The sequence below is a fragment of the Meriones unguiculatus genome, chromosome 6, assembly GCF_030254825.1.
Source record: "Meriones unguiculatus strain TT.TT164.6M chromosome 6, Bangor_MerUng_6.1, whole genome shotgun sequence".
In the NCBI taxonomy this organism is placed as follows: domain Eukaryota; kingdom Metazoa; phylum Chordata; class Mammalia; order Rodentia; family Muridae; genus Meriones; species Meriones unguiculatus.
The window spans coordinates 30,690,071-30,707,652 of record NC_083354.1 but is presented as its reverse complement, the minus strand read 5'-3'; the positions used below and the strand labels follow the sequence as shown (position 1 = coordinate 30,707,652).

At 47.4% G+C, this 17,582-nt stretch overlaps 1 protein-coding gene across 1 annotated transcript in view; it reads left to right on the top strand.

The window, feature by feature from the left end:
- Positions 1-14,175: 14,175 nt before the first annotated feature.
- Positions 14,176-17,582, top strand: part of Topaz1 (testis and ovary specific TOPAZ 1) — a 61,849-nt gene continuing 58,442 nt past the window's right edge. Inside the window, exons 1-2 of the mRNA XM_021654482.2 lie at positions 14,176-14,386; positions 15,031-17,467. Of these exons, the coding sequence (XP_021510157.2) occupies positions 14,176-14,386; positions 15,031-17,467 (2,648 nt within the window). The remainder of the gene's footprint in view (positions 14,387-15,030; positions 17,468-17,582) is intronic.

The window sequence follows — 17,582 nt, the reverse complement described above, 5'->3', positions numbered from 1 at the left end:
GCAACAGGGTGGCAAAGAGAACAACAGCTGTCTCTAAGCATCGAATTAGTCACAAAAAGGAACAGCAGGTCAGAAGCACAGGGGTCATCGGCCCAATAAACACCAGAGGAGTAAGGCAAGTTAAGGAGACACACCCACCATTTTGCTTGTGGGACCTAAACAGAGACACCAAGTGGGTGAGAAGAGGCTTGAGGCCAAATTCTCAGAGGAGAAGTCAAAGATGGATATGAAATTTGGAAGATTTAAACATTAGTCCAAGGGACAACACAGATGTCAGCCAGAAGAGGGTACGGGGCTGAGCGCTGAGTGCCACTGCTATTAGAGCCCAGCAAAGCACCATGCAGGTCTCCTGGCCCAGCCTCACCTGAGCACAGGAGGCTTCCAGAAACACAGACCAGCCCCCCTCCCAACACACTTAGAAACGTGCAGCTTGCCAGGCCCACGGCAGCCAGCTCACCCTCGTCTGCTCTTCAGACAAGGATTCCTACAGCTGCTCCACGTTGCCCACTCTGCCCTTTGCTCACGCCATTTCCCAGCCATATCCCTTAGGAAATCAAAACCTGGATCTGAGCTCGGCGGAGCAAAACAGAAGGACTTCCCACAGCCAGCGCTGCAGCGCAGTGAAGGGCATAGCGCAAGATGAAAAGGAGCATGGCTTCCTTGTCCAAAAGACCTGTGTTCGAATCGGCGCCTGTTGGAGATTTGCTGGGTGATCTCAGGCAGTGCAGCTAACCTCTCAGAAACCATCTTCCCAAGTGAGGTGGTGACACCGTCGCCCACGGCAATGCTTCCCTTCTGATCAGCCACTGCAGATCTTTCTGTCTGTTGTCCTGGAGACATCTGCTTCCCTGTAGAAGCTTCAGCCCACACACAGACTGTTCTCCCTCCTCCCATGATCACCTTAAGTCCTCTTTGGACTAAAGCAGAATAACACAGAGCAAGATTTTAACAATTACCCTGGGGTAGGAGCGGCTCCGCGGCCCTACCCTGCTGCCTTGGGGTAGGAAAGTAATCTGTAATTCAGAGAAGGGATGAAATGCTTGCTTCCAATTTTGAGCTTCCCACATCTGAAGGCTGAGACTTTTGCAATGTCTTTGGAGGCCCTTATGAAATGCAGTGCGAGTGCCCACACTGAGCACTGTTAGTGAGGCTGCTGGCCTTTTAATTATTTGTGTTCATTTTTGTGTGCATTGGTGTTCTGCCTGCATGTATATCTGTGTGAGAGTGTCAGAGCTTGGAGTTACAGACAGTTGTGAACTGCCATGTGGGTGTTGGGATTTGAACCCGGGTCCTCTGGAACCGCTGAGCCGTCTCTCCAGAGGCTGCTGGTATGTCGGTGACTTGCACACTGACCTGCAGACAAACCCGTCTGAAATGGGAAGGGTGGGTGGAGGCTCCACCCACTCTCCAGCAGCAGTGACTTCCGGGAATTTATGAAAGTCTGTAACATTTCAAAACGTCTCTCCTTCAGACCTAAATGAACGAGACCCACAGACTCCCTTTTTTGTTCTCTTTAGGTGTGTGCGTGAGCATGTGCATGGATGCACACGGCACAGCACGTGTGTGGAGGTCAGAGAGCAACTTTGGGAGCTGGTTCTCTCCTTCCACTCTGCTTCTCCCCTGTGCTGCTCACTCCAGAGCCAGGCGCCTCTCCCTTCAGCGTCCCGCCGCACATCGGGAGTACTCACGGTACTTACGGCTGCATGCCGCCGAGCCTGGCTTTGCCACGCGGTTCCAGGGTTTCACTTTACCTGCTGAGCCAGCTCACCAGCCCTCGCACACTTCACGTCTTTGAGGGCTTTTCTGATAGGCTTCTGTGCTTGCGTCTTACTTTTTGTGGTTGTAGTGTGATGTCCACTCCCAGAGCCTGCTGTAGCAGAGTCATACTGAGGGTTCATCTGCTCTCCATTCACACGGACCCTGACATGTCTCATGGAAACAGCAGATTCAAGTCTCAGCCTTGGCCTCACCTCACTCCTGGATCTCAGTGATCTTCAGTGAGGACAAGCCAGATCAGTCCTATAGGAAAGGGCACACTACAGAGCTCTGAAGCAAGCCACAGCAGAGGATTCGAGGACGGATACAGGGATGACACCCAACTTCTTAGAATAATGGTGCTGATTTCTCCTTTCAACAGCCCCCTCACATTGTACCAGCCAGAGGTCAGAGGTGGGGATGGGGTGGACAGTAGAATAAAATGTGGTGAGAGGTGGGGGGTACCTTTGGTGGGCCATACCCAAGGCATACCCCTAAGAAATTATGCCATGTAACAGATTTAGTATAAAAGATTTATTGGAAGAGGAGAGAGCAAAAGACTGTCTCAGATTATGGAGAAAGATAGCGGCACACAGGCAGGAAAACAAGGTGAAAGAGAGAGGGAAGAGAAGAGAAGAGAAGAGGAGAGGAGAGCAGGGGAGGGGAGGGGAGGGGAGGGGAGGGGAGGGGAGGGGAGGGGAGGGGAGGGGAGGGGAGGGGAGGGGAGGGGAAAGGAGAGGGAAGAAGAGAAGAGAAGAGAAGAGAAGAGAAGAGAAGAGAAGAGAAGAGAAGAGAAGAGAAGAGAAGAGAAGAGAAGAGAAGAGAAGAGAAGAGAAGAGAAGAGAAGAGAGAGAAAGAGAGGAGAGGATGAGGCAAGAAGGCAGAGGTGGGGGCAGAAAGACGTCTGGGGTGTCTGGGGTCCCTTTTGGGGCAAGCACACATCTGGGGCACCCGCAGGCAGCAGTCGAGAAGGTAGACTGCTGCTAAGTCCCCGAGAGCAGGCCAGTGGGAACACCTGATTGCTGACAGTAGGAATCGGAGTGATACAGCATCTTCCGAACATGACGTGGGCCACTGCACTCCACCATGGAGTTTTTGCAAAGCTGACAAGCTGTCTGCGGGCGTTTCTCTGTGGCACGGATGTGCACAGTTCTTACTCCCAGTACACAGAAGGTCCTTCAGAGCCGTTTACACCACCTTTTTCCTAGCAGTGGCTGCTTCAGAGAGGTATGTTGACCTGGATGTGGAGATTGCAATCAAGGAAACACGCCTTTCAGACCCAGAGAGAGCGTCTCGGAGCTGCCTTGAGGAGTCACCACTCGCCCTCCTACACATGTCAGTCTCGTCCCTCGGCCCCACTTTTCATCAGGTAGCCGTTAAACGCTAACTACGAACAACACTATTTTATTTCTTTACTTTTTTGTTTGTTTTGTTTTGTTTTGTTTTGTTTTTGAGACAGGGTTTCTTTGTGTAGCCCTGGCTGTCCTGGAACTCTCTTTGCAGACCAGGCTGGCCTCGAGCTCAGAGATCTGCCTGCCTCTGCCTCCCAAGTGCTGGGATTAAAGGTGTGCACCACCACTGCCCAGCTAGCAATTTATAATATTAAAAGACCATGGAGCCAGTGAGATGGCTCAGCAGGTAAAGGTACCTAATGACCCGAGTTCGTTCTCCAGAACTCACATGGTGCCAGGAAAGAACCAACTCCTGCAAGTTGTCTGCCTAGGTATGAGCCCATACATGGGGAAGCGTGAAGGTGGACTGCGGCTCGTTCTGTGAATGGCCTGGACAAGTTCATACTCATGAAACAATAGACTACAGTCAGCAGCAAACTTACTAGAATGGACCCTTTTCGGGACCTCACTTTGAGATTTTGTCTCCCTGCAAGCTAACCAATTAACCAGGCGCTGCTTTGTGGTGGAAGTGCTGGAAGTGCTGGAGAATGTGGTGCTGAACAAAACAGACGCCCGTCTCCATCGGACCAGCTCTGCCTGTTTGCCCGAGGCCGGCAAAGGAAGGCGAGGGCAGAGGCTCACTGGGCCCTCGCCGGAATTTCCAGGAACTTCTCCCAGCCATTTGTGCACAGTTCTTCTCCGACTGAGCTGTGAGGTCCAGGTCTCCAGGGGCGCCGCAGTGTAAATGCAGCTAAGGGAAGGACGGAGTCCATCCATGCAGCCCTGGGGGAGCCATCATCCACACCGGGCGAGTGCAGCTGCTTGGATGCACCATGCCCCTTGTCAGCAACACCTAACCCACTGCTCTGGAAGTCCAGTAAACTCCTTGGTTCCCCGGGGTGAACTTTGGTGAACTCACGCCTCAGTGTGACTTATGAAGAAGGTGGGTGGGCATTGTTTGCATCTCCCGGAGAAGGAATCCCTGGAACAAAAACACAGGAGTCCTCAGATGAAGGAATCTCTCCTGGTCTGGACATGTGTCGTCAACACAGGGAAAAGAACAAAAATGTTGGCAAGGCGAACAGGGCCAGGGTTACAGGGCCTGTGGCAGTGCCTGAGTCTGACTTATGCCTGAAGGAAGGCCTTCCAGCTGAAACGTACCAAGTGTCAGAGACCAAGTGTCAGGGTGGAAACTACTTCAATGAGAGGTGAAGGTTTGATCAGGTGATGGGAAAATGGAAAATGTGGGTAGATTTTGGGCAACGTGGAGCCTGAACCAACTAATCTTGTCTATGGATTGAATATTTATTCTTGGAATAAAGGCAAAATAACGGTTTCTAACTTGGAAGAAAAAATAAACAGAACAGGAGGGTAGGTAGAAAATTAGGCTTCAGCAGTCAGAAGGGTGAAATAACTCATTTTGTTCTGGATTCAGTTTTGGTTTTTTGAGACAGGGTCTCACCCAGGATGCTCTCAAACTCACTACGTAGCTGAGAATGACCTTGAAGTTCTGAAACCCTCTGCCTCTACTTTCCAGGTGCTGGGAAGAGAGAGAGAGAGAGAGAGAGAGAGAGAGAGAGAGAGAGAGAGAGAGAGAGAGATCCCATCATGCCCAGCTTTAATGGCTCCCTTTGAACAAAACAATTGAAAAGTGTAAGCATATTGAAAGATGAGCACAGAGCGAAGATCAAGGCAGTCCCTTGGCAAAACAGTAGCTTGAACCTATTAACAGGAAGACTGACCTGGACTCTGTCTCAGTTAAGATGGCGGCACTCAGTAGTGTACTCAGTAGTAGAGAAAGGGAGTCATGGTGTTAGAAAAGTTACTTGATTGTTTTTTGTTTTTTGTTTTTTTAATTCAAGGTGCTCTTAGGCCAGTGACATGGCGCAGCATTCAGAGGCCCTTCCACCGAGCCTGGTACCTGAGTTTGTCGTCTGGGTCCTACAGGGCAGAAGGAGAAAACTGACGCCTACAATTTGTCCTTCTGACCGTATGTTTGCCATGGCACACATTACAGCCACACACATTCTCCCCCAACACACACACACACGGTCAATAAGTGCATTTTTAAAGCAAAGGGGAGATGAAGAGACGGCTCCACAGATAAGCACGCTTGCTGCTCTTCTAGACGACCTAGGTTCAGTTCCCAGGACCCACATGAAGGCTTACAGCTGCCTGTAACTTCAGTTCCAAGGGATCTACTGTCCTCTGCATATTTGGGACAAACACCCATACACACAAAATGAAAATTAACTATTTTAAAAAGAAAGAAATTCTTTATGCACACAAAAAATTATACATTAAAATAGACACCAAAGCATTAAGCTGCTGTTCTGTATGGTGACTGGTTTTTCTGTCTCTGTATTTTCTGAGCTTTAGTCAATGCACACAATAGTTTGTAAAAGAGAAAAATAGGTGAGGTAACAGAAAAAGATGCCCCACAGCCCAGCTCTGGGGCCAAACCCTCCTAGGGAGTCCACGTGCAGGCTTGAAGTAGCCTCAGTGGAGTGGACATCCAGCCCTCTATTCTCCCGGCATTGCTTGTGTGACCAGTGGTTTCTAACTCTGTACGTTAGACTCACCAGGGAAGTATCCTCCCCTAGGCCAGGGCCCAGACCCTGGAGATTCTGACTTAAATAGCCTGGAAAGTGGACTAGACATAATTGCCTAGTTCTGAGCAATTCAGCTGATGGGAAAAGTCAGTGAACACTGGTGAGATGGGGCTTGGTTCTCCAAAACAGTGTTCTCGAAAGGAAACTGAAGGTGATAAAACCATGAAGAAAAGTGACAGGGTTTTGCAGAGAAAGAGTAACTTGGTGGTTGAGGGCCAAGAAATATCACAAAAGTCACACACAAAACAGACCTCACACAGGAGATTTACTAGGGAGAGGGGAAGCAAATCGGCTGCCTCTGAGCTGGGATGGAGACAGGGCAGGCAAGCCGAGGCCTTCATAGGAGGTAGGAAGCATGTGCATAGGAAAATACCACGACACTGGAAATGTGTCACCTTGGCCATTGGCCGTGGCAGTAAGCCCAAGAAAAAGACCTTGGAAATAGATGATTAAAGACTTTTCCAGTCACAGTTCTGAGAGGAAAAACTGAGAACTCCCACCTCGAAACACCCAGGCACACAATACACACGCATACACACACACACACACTCACATACAGCCAAACACAGCCACACACATGCAATGCCACGGTACCTTTGCACTTGCTCCCTTAATCTAACCCATACTGGGAAACAGACAGAGCTTTGCAGAAACAAACATTTCCATCTATTACATGTCTCTTTGGCCTCTGACATAAACAACTTAAAATATGTACATAGCAAGACAGACAAAGGCTAGAGACATGGCTCAGAGGGTAAGAGCACTGTGTGCTCTTCCAGAGGTCTTGAGTTCAATTCCCAGCAGCCACCTGGTGGTTCATTACCATCTATCATGAGATCTGGTGCCCTCTTCTGGTGTGCAGATGTACATGCAGACAGAGCCCTCATATATAAAATAAATAAATAAATCTTAAACACACACACACACACACACACACACAGAGACAACTGATTGTGGTGGTTTGAATAAAAATGTGCCTCGTCGGCTCGTGTATTTGAACACGTGGTCCGACCCAACCATTAGGGGCACAGCCTTGCTGGAGGGAGTGAATTGCTGAAGGTGAGCCTCGCCCGTTCCTGCTCACCAGCTTCTCTGTGAAGAAGCATGATCTGTTAGCTTCCTGTCTCATCCGCCCTGCCTCCCCTGCCATCATGGACTCCTGCTCTGGAACCATAGGCCCAGGCTGACTCTTGTCCCTTAAGTTGCCTTCGGCTCTGGCATTTTTATGGCTGTAACAGCGCAGGGATGGACTGCTGTCGAGACGACCAGCTGAAAAGCAAGTACATCTGGGGAGAGCGGACGAGCCTTCTTCTGCACCAAAGCCTTTGAGTTGACCAACTTGTCCGATTGTGACAGGTTTAAGGGGTGGAGCCTGCTGGGGAGTGTGACTGCTGGGAGGCAGGAAGTCAAGTCCCACTTCCTGTGAGCGCTCCACTTCCTGACTGACAGTGTGACAGCCCCACCCTCTGCCTCCTGCTCCTGCCACCATGACTGCCCACAGGTGGACTGCACCCCTTCTAAACTGTGAGCAAAGTAAACTCTCCCTCCCTTATGCTGCTTTCAGGCGTTAGAAAATGTATATAACAAATATGGACTCTGTGAAACTCTGTGTTTGGTTTAAGCTGCAACAGATTTGTGTAATTTTTAACAGTTTGCTCCCACATCAATAGATGACATCAACATTAACAAATTGGAATGAGGTGATTGGCAGCCAAGAAGGGCTGAAGCCTCATTTCTGACAGGGTCTAGCAAGAGCTTGATGGACAGTCGTCCTGAGGTGTGGAGCCACGCCCTGCACTAGACACACCTGCTTGTAGCAGAGAACACGGCCCTCAGAACTGACGCAGCAGCAGGAAGCCCGTGGGTCCAGGCCTCCTGGGAGCATCAAGGCATAACTGCCCCGCCCAAGGATGAAGTTGAGATCTGAACTGGGTGATTTAAGGTAAAGAACAATTTTCCAAGAGTAGCAAATCTTTGCAAGTCACTATTTTTCCTCCCACTCTTAAAAAAAAAAAAAAAAAAAAAAAAAAAGCACAGAAGGGAACATTTGCTGTTTTTAGTGCTGAGAGCCATCACAGCTGCCCCTTGCCATTTGGAAACTGGCAATGCTGATTTGTAGTCGCCGTTAATCACTTAGTTCTCAGCACTCTGTTAATCACTTGGCTCCCAGCACTCTGTTGATCATCACTTAGCCCTTCTCAGTTTCTTCATTTTTATCTGGTTCAGGACTCCCTGTCTTGATGAGAACGGCAGGAGAGAGATCAAGGATGACCCTCAACCCCCACGTGTACCTGCACCCACACACAGGCAAGACAAACACAGGTGTGTGACAGAGTCAAGGCCCTAAGCCGCTGAGCTGTCCGCAGAGTGCCTGTGCCCACCCTGACCTCCGCTCAGGCAAAGCCACATGTGATGCATTTATTTGCATAACTTGAAGTTGTGTTTTGAGTGATTCAGCCTTTAGCAGCAAGCAGCCCTACTCAGTCTGGGTTATTTCCAGATAGACCTGAGTCAGTGCCCCCTTCCTGGCCAACGACCTTAGTGCCCGCCAGCCGGCACAGCGGCAGTGAACCGACTGAGGGAAATGCCCGCCCATGTTCCAGCTTAGCAGCCATCACTGAGCAGCAGCTGAGTCAAGTGAAGGCTTCTATGTCTGCTCAGGTTTCTCTCATCAACTTAAGTTTCTTCCCTCTAACACTTACCTCATTTCTTAATGGTGTGTATGCGTGTGTGCATGATTGAGTGTGGGCATGTGTACATGAGTACAAGCACCTGGGGACACCAAGGGAGGGCACCAGAGCCACTGGAGCTGGCGCTACAGGCGGGTGTGAGCCCACTCATCAAGGGCGCTGGGAACTGACCTTAGGTCCTCTGGAAGAGGAGCAATAACCACTGAGCCATCGCCCCTGCTCTGAGCTCGTGTTCTTTAACTTCTTCTCATGCTAACACACTGGCTCTGAATAGGGACTGAACCCAGGGCCTCATATGTGTGAGGCCATGACTCTATCCTGGCCCTGATACAATGACTCCCTACTGATCTGGTGGCATCCATTCACCTTGCCACTGACTAAAGAAAAACTCAATGCTGAATGACAGTGCTTCTAGTCTCATTGCAGACAATAGCCAGCATTATTAATGGGGGAGGCCAGCAGATACCTGAGTACCCTGAATATCCTGGGTTTCCCTGACACCTACACCTATGACACAGTGTAACTTCCAAATTAGGCATGGAAAGAGACTAACCATAGCTATGAGTTATAAAACAGGGTAGTTACCATAGGCTTCAATCAAAGCTATTTAAAATTTGAGGATTGTTCATTTCTAGAATTTCCTAGTAAGGGTTAGCCATTTAACAGGAACAGAAAGGCAAAACTAGCATACAGGGCTTCAGAAAGGCTAGCTCCTAGTTACACAAACTGTGTTTTTTTATTGTTTGGTTACATTTTAGGAGGGTCTAAACCCTAGTCCTACAGCAAGGAGTACCCAAGCGAGACAACCCTGATGTGAAAAGGCCTACATTCTCACCTCCTCAACACACTCAACACGCCTGTGAACCTCACTTCTGTGTTTCTTGAGATGTCAACGCCAGGGAATCTGGGCTTTGGGGACTTCAGCAGGAACTCTTCACCAAGGCTGCAAAAGAGCCAAGGACAGCTCAAGGCAAGCAGGGCTCACTGAGAGAAGCACCACTTAACCAGAGCAAAACGCATTCAGTGAATGTGTGCCATCGAGTGGCGTGGAGAGGCTCCCAGCTCATGCCTAGAGATCTTGGGCTTTTTGTGTGTGTGTGTGTGTGTGTGTGTGTGTCCTAATGCAAGGTAAAACTGAGGCGCTGTCCTCGGTAGTTATCGACCTGGGAAGAATAACCTTTGGCACACTGCCATCTAGTGGCTACAAAGGAGAACAACAGAGCAGAAGCCTGAGCCTTCTAGGTCCTCTCTGAAGAGCCAGTGCCTGTTTGAAATAAATTCTCTGCCTTTCCTCGGAGGACAACAGAATCTGTCCCCAAGCTGACTGTGAAGATAAAAACGTGTTGTGTGCAAGGCTGCACCTGCATCTGGTGAAGAGCTGAAGCTCAAACTTGATTGTATGCCTGTCGTATCAGCAATAGGGAGACTAAGGCAGGAGGATAGCGACTTCAAGGCCAGCCTGGACAGAATAACAGACAGACTACATCAACGAACAAATAAAAATAATGAGAAGCTAAAGACTCAGTCACCACTCTTTAGAAATAAGCCAACCTCTCTCTCCAGGCTCTCCGGGAAACTCTCCTCAAAGACCCAAAGTTAAGGTGATCCCAAAGCGCTCTCGTTAGGTGCAGAGGCCACCAAAGTAAAAGACTTAACAGCTTTGTTGTGTGCGTGTGGGTGTGCTTGCATATACAGGTCGCCATCGTGGGGTACATGCAGTGCAGGTGTGAGGTGTGTGTGTACAGGTGTGTGTGTTCACACACGTGGAGACCAGAGGACGACCTCCAGTCATTCCCACTGCTGTGGTGTCAAGTCCTTTCTGCGAAGCAGACACCTCATCTCCATCCCCATGAGCCTGTGCCATAAGTGCCTTCTGTCTCCAACACATGACCCTCCTTAAACTCTTGGTCACATCCTAGAGAAGTATTCTACTGTCCTGTGCTATGGACGGGGACACAGAAGGGACAGGAGGCTTCTCCTCCCTCAGCACCTAACAGCAGAGAGGCTCCTTTTATCTGTTTTTGTTGGTGGTGGTGATGGTGGTGATCTTTCTTTCCAGCCCCGAGTTACCTGGGGTTCTAACAGAACGAATGCTCTTAATTCCATCAGGGAAATTACGTGCAGTGGCTTTCCTAAGGCAATGTTGGGGAAAGAATAAAGCAGACACCTCAAGATTTCTTCTCACGTCCTCCTGATCACAGCTGCTCTACCTCCCCATAGGGTCCCCTCACACTTCTCCCCCCCACTCCTCCCAGCTCCTCTAGATTGCTGCAGAAAGCAGGGCACATCCTGAGAGTGAAAGGCCCCAGGGAAAGTTCAGAAGACACAAGCTGCTATTTCCTAAAGGATGTTACATATGGGGTTTTGTTTGGTTTTGGTTTTTTATTTATTACAATTTATTCACTTTGTATCCCAGATGTAGCCCCCTCTCTCATCCCCTCCCAATCCAGCCCTCTCTCCCTCATCTCCTCCCATGCCCCTTCCCTAGTCCATTGGTAGGGGAGGTCCTCCTCCCCTTCCATCTGACCCTAGCCTATCAGGTCTCATCAGGACTGGTTGCATTGTCTTCCTCTGTGGCCTGGTAAGGCTGTCACCCTCCCAGGGGGAGGTGATCAAAAAGCCAGCCCGAGTTCATGTCAGAGACAGCTCCTGTTCCCCTTACTAGGGAGCCCATTTAGAGACTGAGCTGCCACAGGCTACATCTGAGCAGGGTTATATCTATGAATGGTCCTTGGTTGGAGTATCACTCTCAAAAAAGACCCCTGTGCCCAGATTTTTTGGTTCCGTTGTTCTCCTTGTGGAGCTCCAGACCCTTCCAGATCTTTCTGTCTCCCTCTTCTTTCCTAAGATTCCCTGCACTCTGCCCAAAGTTTGGCTATAAGTCTCAGCTTCTGATTAATGCCCTGCTGCGTAGAGTCTTTCAGAGGCCCTCTGTGATAGGCTTTTTTTTTTCCTTGTTTTCACCTTCTTCCAATGTCTATCCCATTTGCCTTTCTGAATTAGAATTGAGCATCTTACCTAGGGTCCTCCTTCTTGCTTAGCTTCTTTAGGTGTGCAGATTTTAGTATTATATGTCTAAGCTGGCCTCGAATACGATGCCCACCTCAACCTCCCAAGTATTTCAATCATAGGTATGAATGACCGTACCTGGCTTTATGATTTCTTCCTCAACCTCTCAAGTGCTGGGATCAGAAGCTTGAACAACCGCACTTGACTTCTGATTTTACAGCTTAATTAGCTTTATTAACGTCTAAACTCACAGTCTACACTGTTAAGCATCTCGGCTCTTTCTAACCTTATTGAGGAGGCAGTTGATGCTTTCAGTTGGCTTTTATTACATTTTAACACCTCGATTGTTCCCAAATTGTAGTTTTTATTACTGTGAAATTTCTTCCTTCTAAGTGGTAATGAGGATCATACACCTAAGAGAAGCCTGCCCCCCAAAAAGGACCTCATAAAACAAATAGTAGGGAAGAAAGTGGGGAGGCCCCTGAGGTATATGTACACTACAAAATATGCATAACTGCAATACAGAAATACAAAATATATGAAAACACGGGCAGTCTGACTCCTTCAACAGCACATGACTCCTCAGTGAGATGCTGAAATCCTAAAAAGGTTATTTTAATTCAGATAAATGGGTGGGTGAAATACAGACATCACTGCAAAACCTGAACAAGAAAGTCAGCAATGTGGCTAAAAAATTTCAACAGAGAAATTTAAATTAAGAGTGAAAACTCGGGAGGGAGGGTGGGATCGGGAGGGGAGGAGGGAGGGGCTTATGGGGGATACAAAGTGAATAAAGTATAATTGATAATAAAATAAAAAAGGAAAAAGAAGAGTGAAAACTCAGATATTGGAAACAAAAATTCAATAAAACAAAATTTACTTGCACACACATATGTGTACCCACACATGACCTTTGGCTGTCCCCACCAGCTAGAGACCAAGCATGAACCTACGGGGTCATTCTCATTCAAACCACGCTTCTCATGTTTTTCTCTGGTCTCTGCACACGCGCGCACACACACACACACCATGACTTACTACATGCATAAATAAATAAGTTCGGAACAAAAAGTGAACTGGAATTTTTTCCCTGCCCAGTACTGGTTTCAGGTGCCCTCAGCTTCCCCAGCGTGAATAGACACATCTAAAGAGATGTGGACTGAAGAGACACTTTTGTATCCAGTCTTCTTCCTTGGGGCTCAGCTCTGGATTGTAGAGAGATGCCAACGGCCTCATTTTTTTTTTTTTTTTTTTTTCATTAAAACACATGTTGTAACCTTGAGATTTCACCTTACACCCATCAAAATGGCTAGATGTAGCTGGCTGAGCTACACAGGGAAACTGTGTCAAAACAAAACAAAAGAGAGAGAAGAGTCAAAATAACAAATAGCCAAAGATTTTAAGCCCACTCCTTCATGTACAAATCTCTAGGAATATTGATTTTTAGTACCTCTGAGGTTAAAAAAAAAAAGAGAGAGAGAGAAGAATGTAAGTCTGGGGAGATGGTTCAATGAGTAAAAGAGCTTTCTGTGCAAGCACGAGGACTCAGTTCAAACCCCAGGCCCACATAAAAGCCTGACACATACAATATTGGTCATCTCGGTGTTCCTCTCAGATGAGAGAAGTTCATGGGCCAGAGAGCCTGACCTATATAAAGCAACAGAAGAGAACCTGTCTCAAACAAAAAATGAAGACTCACACCCAAGACTTCGTGGGTTTTGCCTTTACAATCCTTTGGCTAACGATTATCCAGGACCTTACCTAGAGAATTCTTTCTGGTTTGGTCCTGGCAAGTCTCTTTTTAATAAAAAAGCCTCTAATTTACCAAAACTTGGGCCAGACTGACGATACTTCCCACTGGCGGACGCTTTCTAATTACAAGGCAGTAACACAATCCCGATTAAACATTCATAAACGGCCCACAGTAGACAGGGCCAAAAATAACACAGGAGGAGTTTCAAGTCCATTCTAATCTTTAAGCAAGACTTTGTGGAGGGTCAAGGTAGGGCATGCCAGGATTCTCTTTCAATGGAGAGGCATGACGACCTGGCAAGCCAGTCAAGCTTGACTGAACTGCTATAAGGACAGATAAATAAAAAAAATTTAGAAGCTTGATGCTGTAGGTCAAAGTCTGAGGGCCAAAGGCGCAGTAATGGCAAAGGGAGAGGAGAAGTAGCACAGAAAGCAGAATCAAGGAGATTTGGTAAATTTATGGGCAAGGAATCCAGATGAGCTTCTAGAAGTTTCTGTCCTCTTGGAGCAATAAATGGTAGCTTGCACGTTGGCCGCTGGCGGCCGTCTGGGCTACTAGATGAATGAAGGTGGGGAAGACAGCAACAAGAGGCTCCCTGGAGAGCAGTTAGCAGCCACTGGCAAGCAGTTAGCCATTGTCCGGGTGTGACGCGGCTGCGGGGTCCCGGCCCAGAGGAGGGTGAGCGAGGCCCACGGGGGCAGCCCCGCCAACCTGCGCAGCCGGAGCCCTTCGAGGCCATGAGGCCAGGCGGACCACGTGGCGCCTGGCCGGTTGCCCCCGGCCGGAGCCCGGCCCGCTGCACTTCCGCTTCCTGCCGAGGCGGGTACGGGGTGCGAAGCCGAGCAGGCCCGGGGCAGCTGCAGTCAGTGTGGTGCAGCGAGGCCCGGGGCCGGCCGCAGCCCGTGTCCCGCGGCCCGGCGGCCCTCCAGGCTGCCGACGGAGGCCGGGTGGGCGGCCGTGGGCACATGCGACCGCCGACGCCGCCCGCAGGCCCCGCCATGGCTCCAGGGCGCGAAGGCCGAGGCCTGAGGAAGCGAGGCCTTCCGCCGACGCCGGAGCCGGGCGGGGTGGGAGGCTGCAGCCTTCAGGCCCGGGGCCGCGGGGACGAGAGCCGGCAGAAGAGGAGGGTGGCGGCCCGGGCGTCCGGGAGAGAAGACGCGGAAGCGGACAAGTCGGGTGAGCCTCGAAGCGGGTGGGAGCGGGTGGCCTTCATTGCACAGCAGCCACGAACGGGGCGGGGCTCCCGGTCATCCCGGAAGGCATGCGTAGAAAGCCGGTGCTCCCTCCAAGCCCACGCCCTGCAGCTGCCTCCGTCTTCATCCTACTCCTAACCTTTAGTTGATTTTGTGCGGCAAATACCAGTGCACGTGGTTGATGAGGACAGGCGAGAGGAGAAGGGTTCTTTTTTATACAAGTGTGTGCCAGCTTAGGAGTCTGTCATAATTACTGCAGAAGGATTGATACTCACGGTTTATTGTAACTTGGGTGAGATGGCGTTATAAAGATCTGTCTGTTTTAGAATTTGTAGAGGTTTATTGGTAGTTCTTAATTAGATCTTATAGCTGGCCAAGGTGCTGCACACCTATTCCCACAGCTGGGAGGCAGAAGCAGGAGAATCTCATTTTGAGATCCACTATTCAGTGAACCCTGTTTAAACTTTTTTTTTTTTAATATTTACTATGAAAATCAGTTTGTATTTCTAAATAGCTCTTCAGGGAAATACAAATGGATGACTTCACAGATTTTCTGTTAACTATTACTGCTTTTTTTTTCTGCCCAGTGTGAAAATGTCTTCTGGTATGTTTTCTTGTTTTAATCAGCCAAAGAGAAAGGAAAAGTTACTGAAGCACCAAGTGATGATCCACAGCCAGGGACTGACCTGGTAAGAAAGGCATCATTAACCAGTTTGGAATCTTTACAAACAGTGGAATGCAGTGAATTTCAAAATATGGCTTTCTTACAGTCATTGGCTAAGGAAGATTTGGTAGAAGGTATTAAAAGAAGAATTCGAATTAAAAAATGTAAAAGGTTAAAAAATACACCTCTCAAAATAACTAAAAATGAGGCAACACAAAATATTAAGGTTGAATTTCAAGATGAACTGTTCAAGAATACTCCAAAATATTCTTGTAACAGCTTATCACCTGAAATAGAAAAAAAATGCAGTTTTGAATCACATGATTACAGTTTCCTCCATTCTGAGGGTTGTAATAATGACAAAACCTTTGAGCATAAACCTCATGGTGTATGTATACACATAGCAGAGAACTCCTTGAAGTTAAAGAAAGAAAATCTTAGGAATCTTGTAGAGAAGAATGACACAAAAACTACTACTAAGCTCTTAAACACTGAAGAAAATATAATAGCTAGTAAGTTACTGCTTGAAGAAAGTCATTTATACCAAAATAAAAACAATGGCTTGATTTCTTGCCTTCAAAGTGAAAAAAACAAATATTCAACAGAGAAGAGCAGCATTGGGAGAAAACACAGGAAAAAAATGAAGTTGTCTGAAAAAGAAGAAAAAACTATTGATCTTAAGTTCTCTAATGTATATAACAATTCTGAGTTGATGTCACAGGAAAATCAAATGGGTTTGGAAGGGAAAGAAACAGAGACATTGGAGCCTAAAAAAGGTTTTCTAAGAGCTTTAAGAAAAATAAACCAAAGCACACTCTCTCCAGTGGACCATTTGTGTCTCCCAGAAACAGTAGGAAAAACAAGTCCCATACATCACGTAAATGCTGTGTTTCAGAAAACTCTTGAATCACGTTTGAAAGAGGATATAAAAGATGCTGCAGAGTCCTTAGGATGCAAAAGTATGGAGCCAGAAGAGTATCTCAAATCGATGATAAGCTCTACAGTAAAATCACCTAGTGATAGCCATCATATGGGAAAGAGAGCTCTGTGGGGGGATTTGAGAAGTGACACTGCAGAATCAAAGGTAAGCTGTCGCAGAGTAATGCCAATGACTGGTAAAAGAATTTGGCCATTCTATTCTTGTGCTAGAATATCTGCCCAGTGTTGGAAAAAGACTTCCTTGTCAGATTTAAATTGTTCACTTCCAGGGTCTCTGGAAAACGTTAGGCCACCTGATTCTATCATACACCAAATGAACCAAGCTCATTTAACTGACTCCACACTATTCCAGCAGTCCTTAACAGAAAGAACCATTGAGCCCTCAAGTAAAGAACAGTATGACTCTGATGTAAATTGTCTGTCTTCAGTTTCTTCAGCAGAACCTACTGTGATGATTATGAAGGAAGCTGTAACCCGTGATAAAAAGATGAAGTTAGAGGAGTCCAGCAGAAACGGGACAGAGGTAGTTTCTAACACTACTGGAGACACGCAGTTAACTAACATAACTCAAAGCTTGACAGGGAATAAGAAAAAGAGAGCGAATTTATCAAAACTTAATTTGACAGTGGAATCCCAAGAAAGCCAGGAAGCAAGTAACTTTGCAAACAGAAGTATTCATCGAAAATCTTGTATTACTAAGCAAACACTTGTGGCTCCAGACTTGGTTAAAATACTAAACACAGGACGGCTGACTAATTTTAAAATCCCTTTACTGAAGAACAAGACAGGAAAAAGAGGAGAAGTGAGTGCCAGGTCATCTGAGAGAGAAGCTTACAGTCCCCTAGAGCTACTTGATGCTTTGTCTGGAGCAGAGGCAAAACAAACTAGGAATAAGGAAAATGTCTGCGTGACAACTTCAGGGCCTCAGTCTTTGAGCATACACACTAGTGCAATCCCAGGGCAAGCTAGTTCTCACTCGTTCTACACTAAGAATTCCTGTACCTCTCCAAGCTTCTCAAAGAAAGGTTATGATAACAAAGCATGTAATCACATCTCCGAACCAGGCAATATTATTTCAAATAAGGAGTCTGTTTCTATTAAAATTGAAAATAATACTTTTTCTTGTGATCTTGGATATATTGAGCAAAGTTCCTTCTGCTCTAAGAAACAAGAAGCATTTGTGCCAATTTCCTCTGAAGTTAGTGGTAAAAAAATGACTAAAAGCATTTCAGAAATCAAGTTGGGGGTTCCAGATATTCTCAAAGCATATGAAGATGATGTCCTCTTGATTGATGTAATTCAAGATGACCCAGAGCTCTTTGGAATTTCCAGTGAAGGGGATATCTCATTTGCTTCAGAAGTTTCCAGGATAAGCCAGGAGCCCAGTATATCTGAAGAGCACTCATCAGCAGACTTTCAACACATGCACCATCCTGGGAAAAAAGAGCCAGGCGATTTGAGGTATGCATGTTCAAGAATGCCTTTGGTTCAGATTGTTGGGGGTTCAAAACACTCTTTGTTGTCAAAGTTCCATTTTTAGTAGTTATTTATTAAATATAGCATATCACTGCTAATA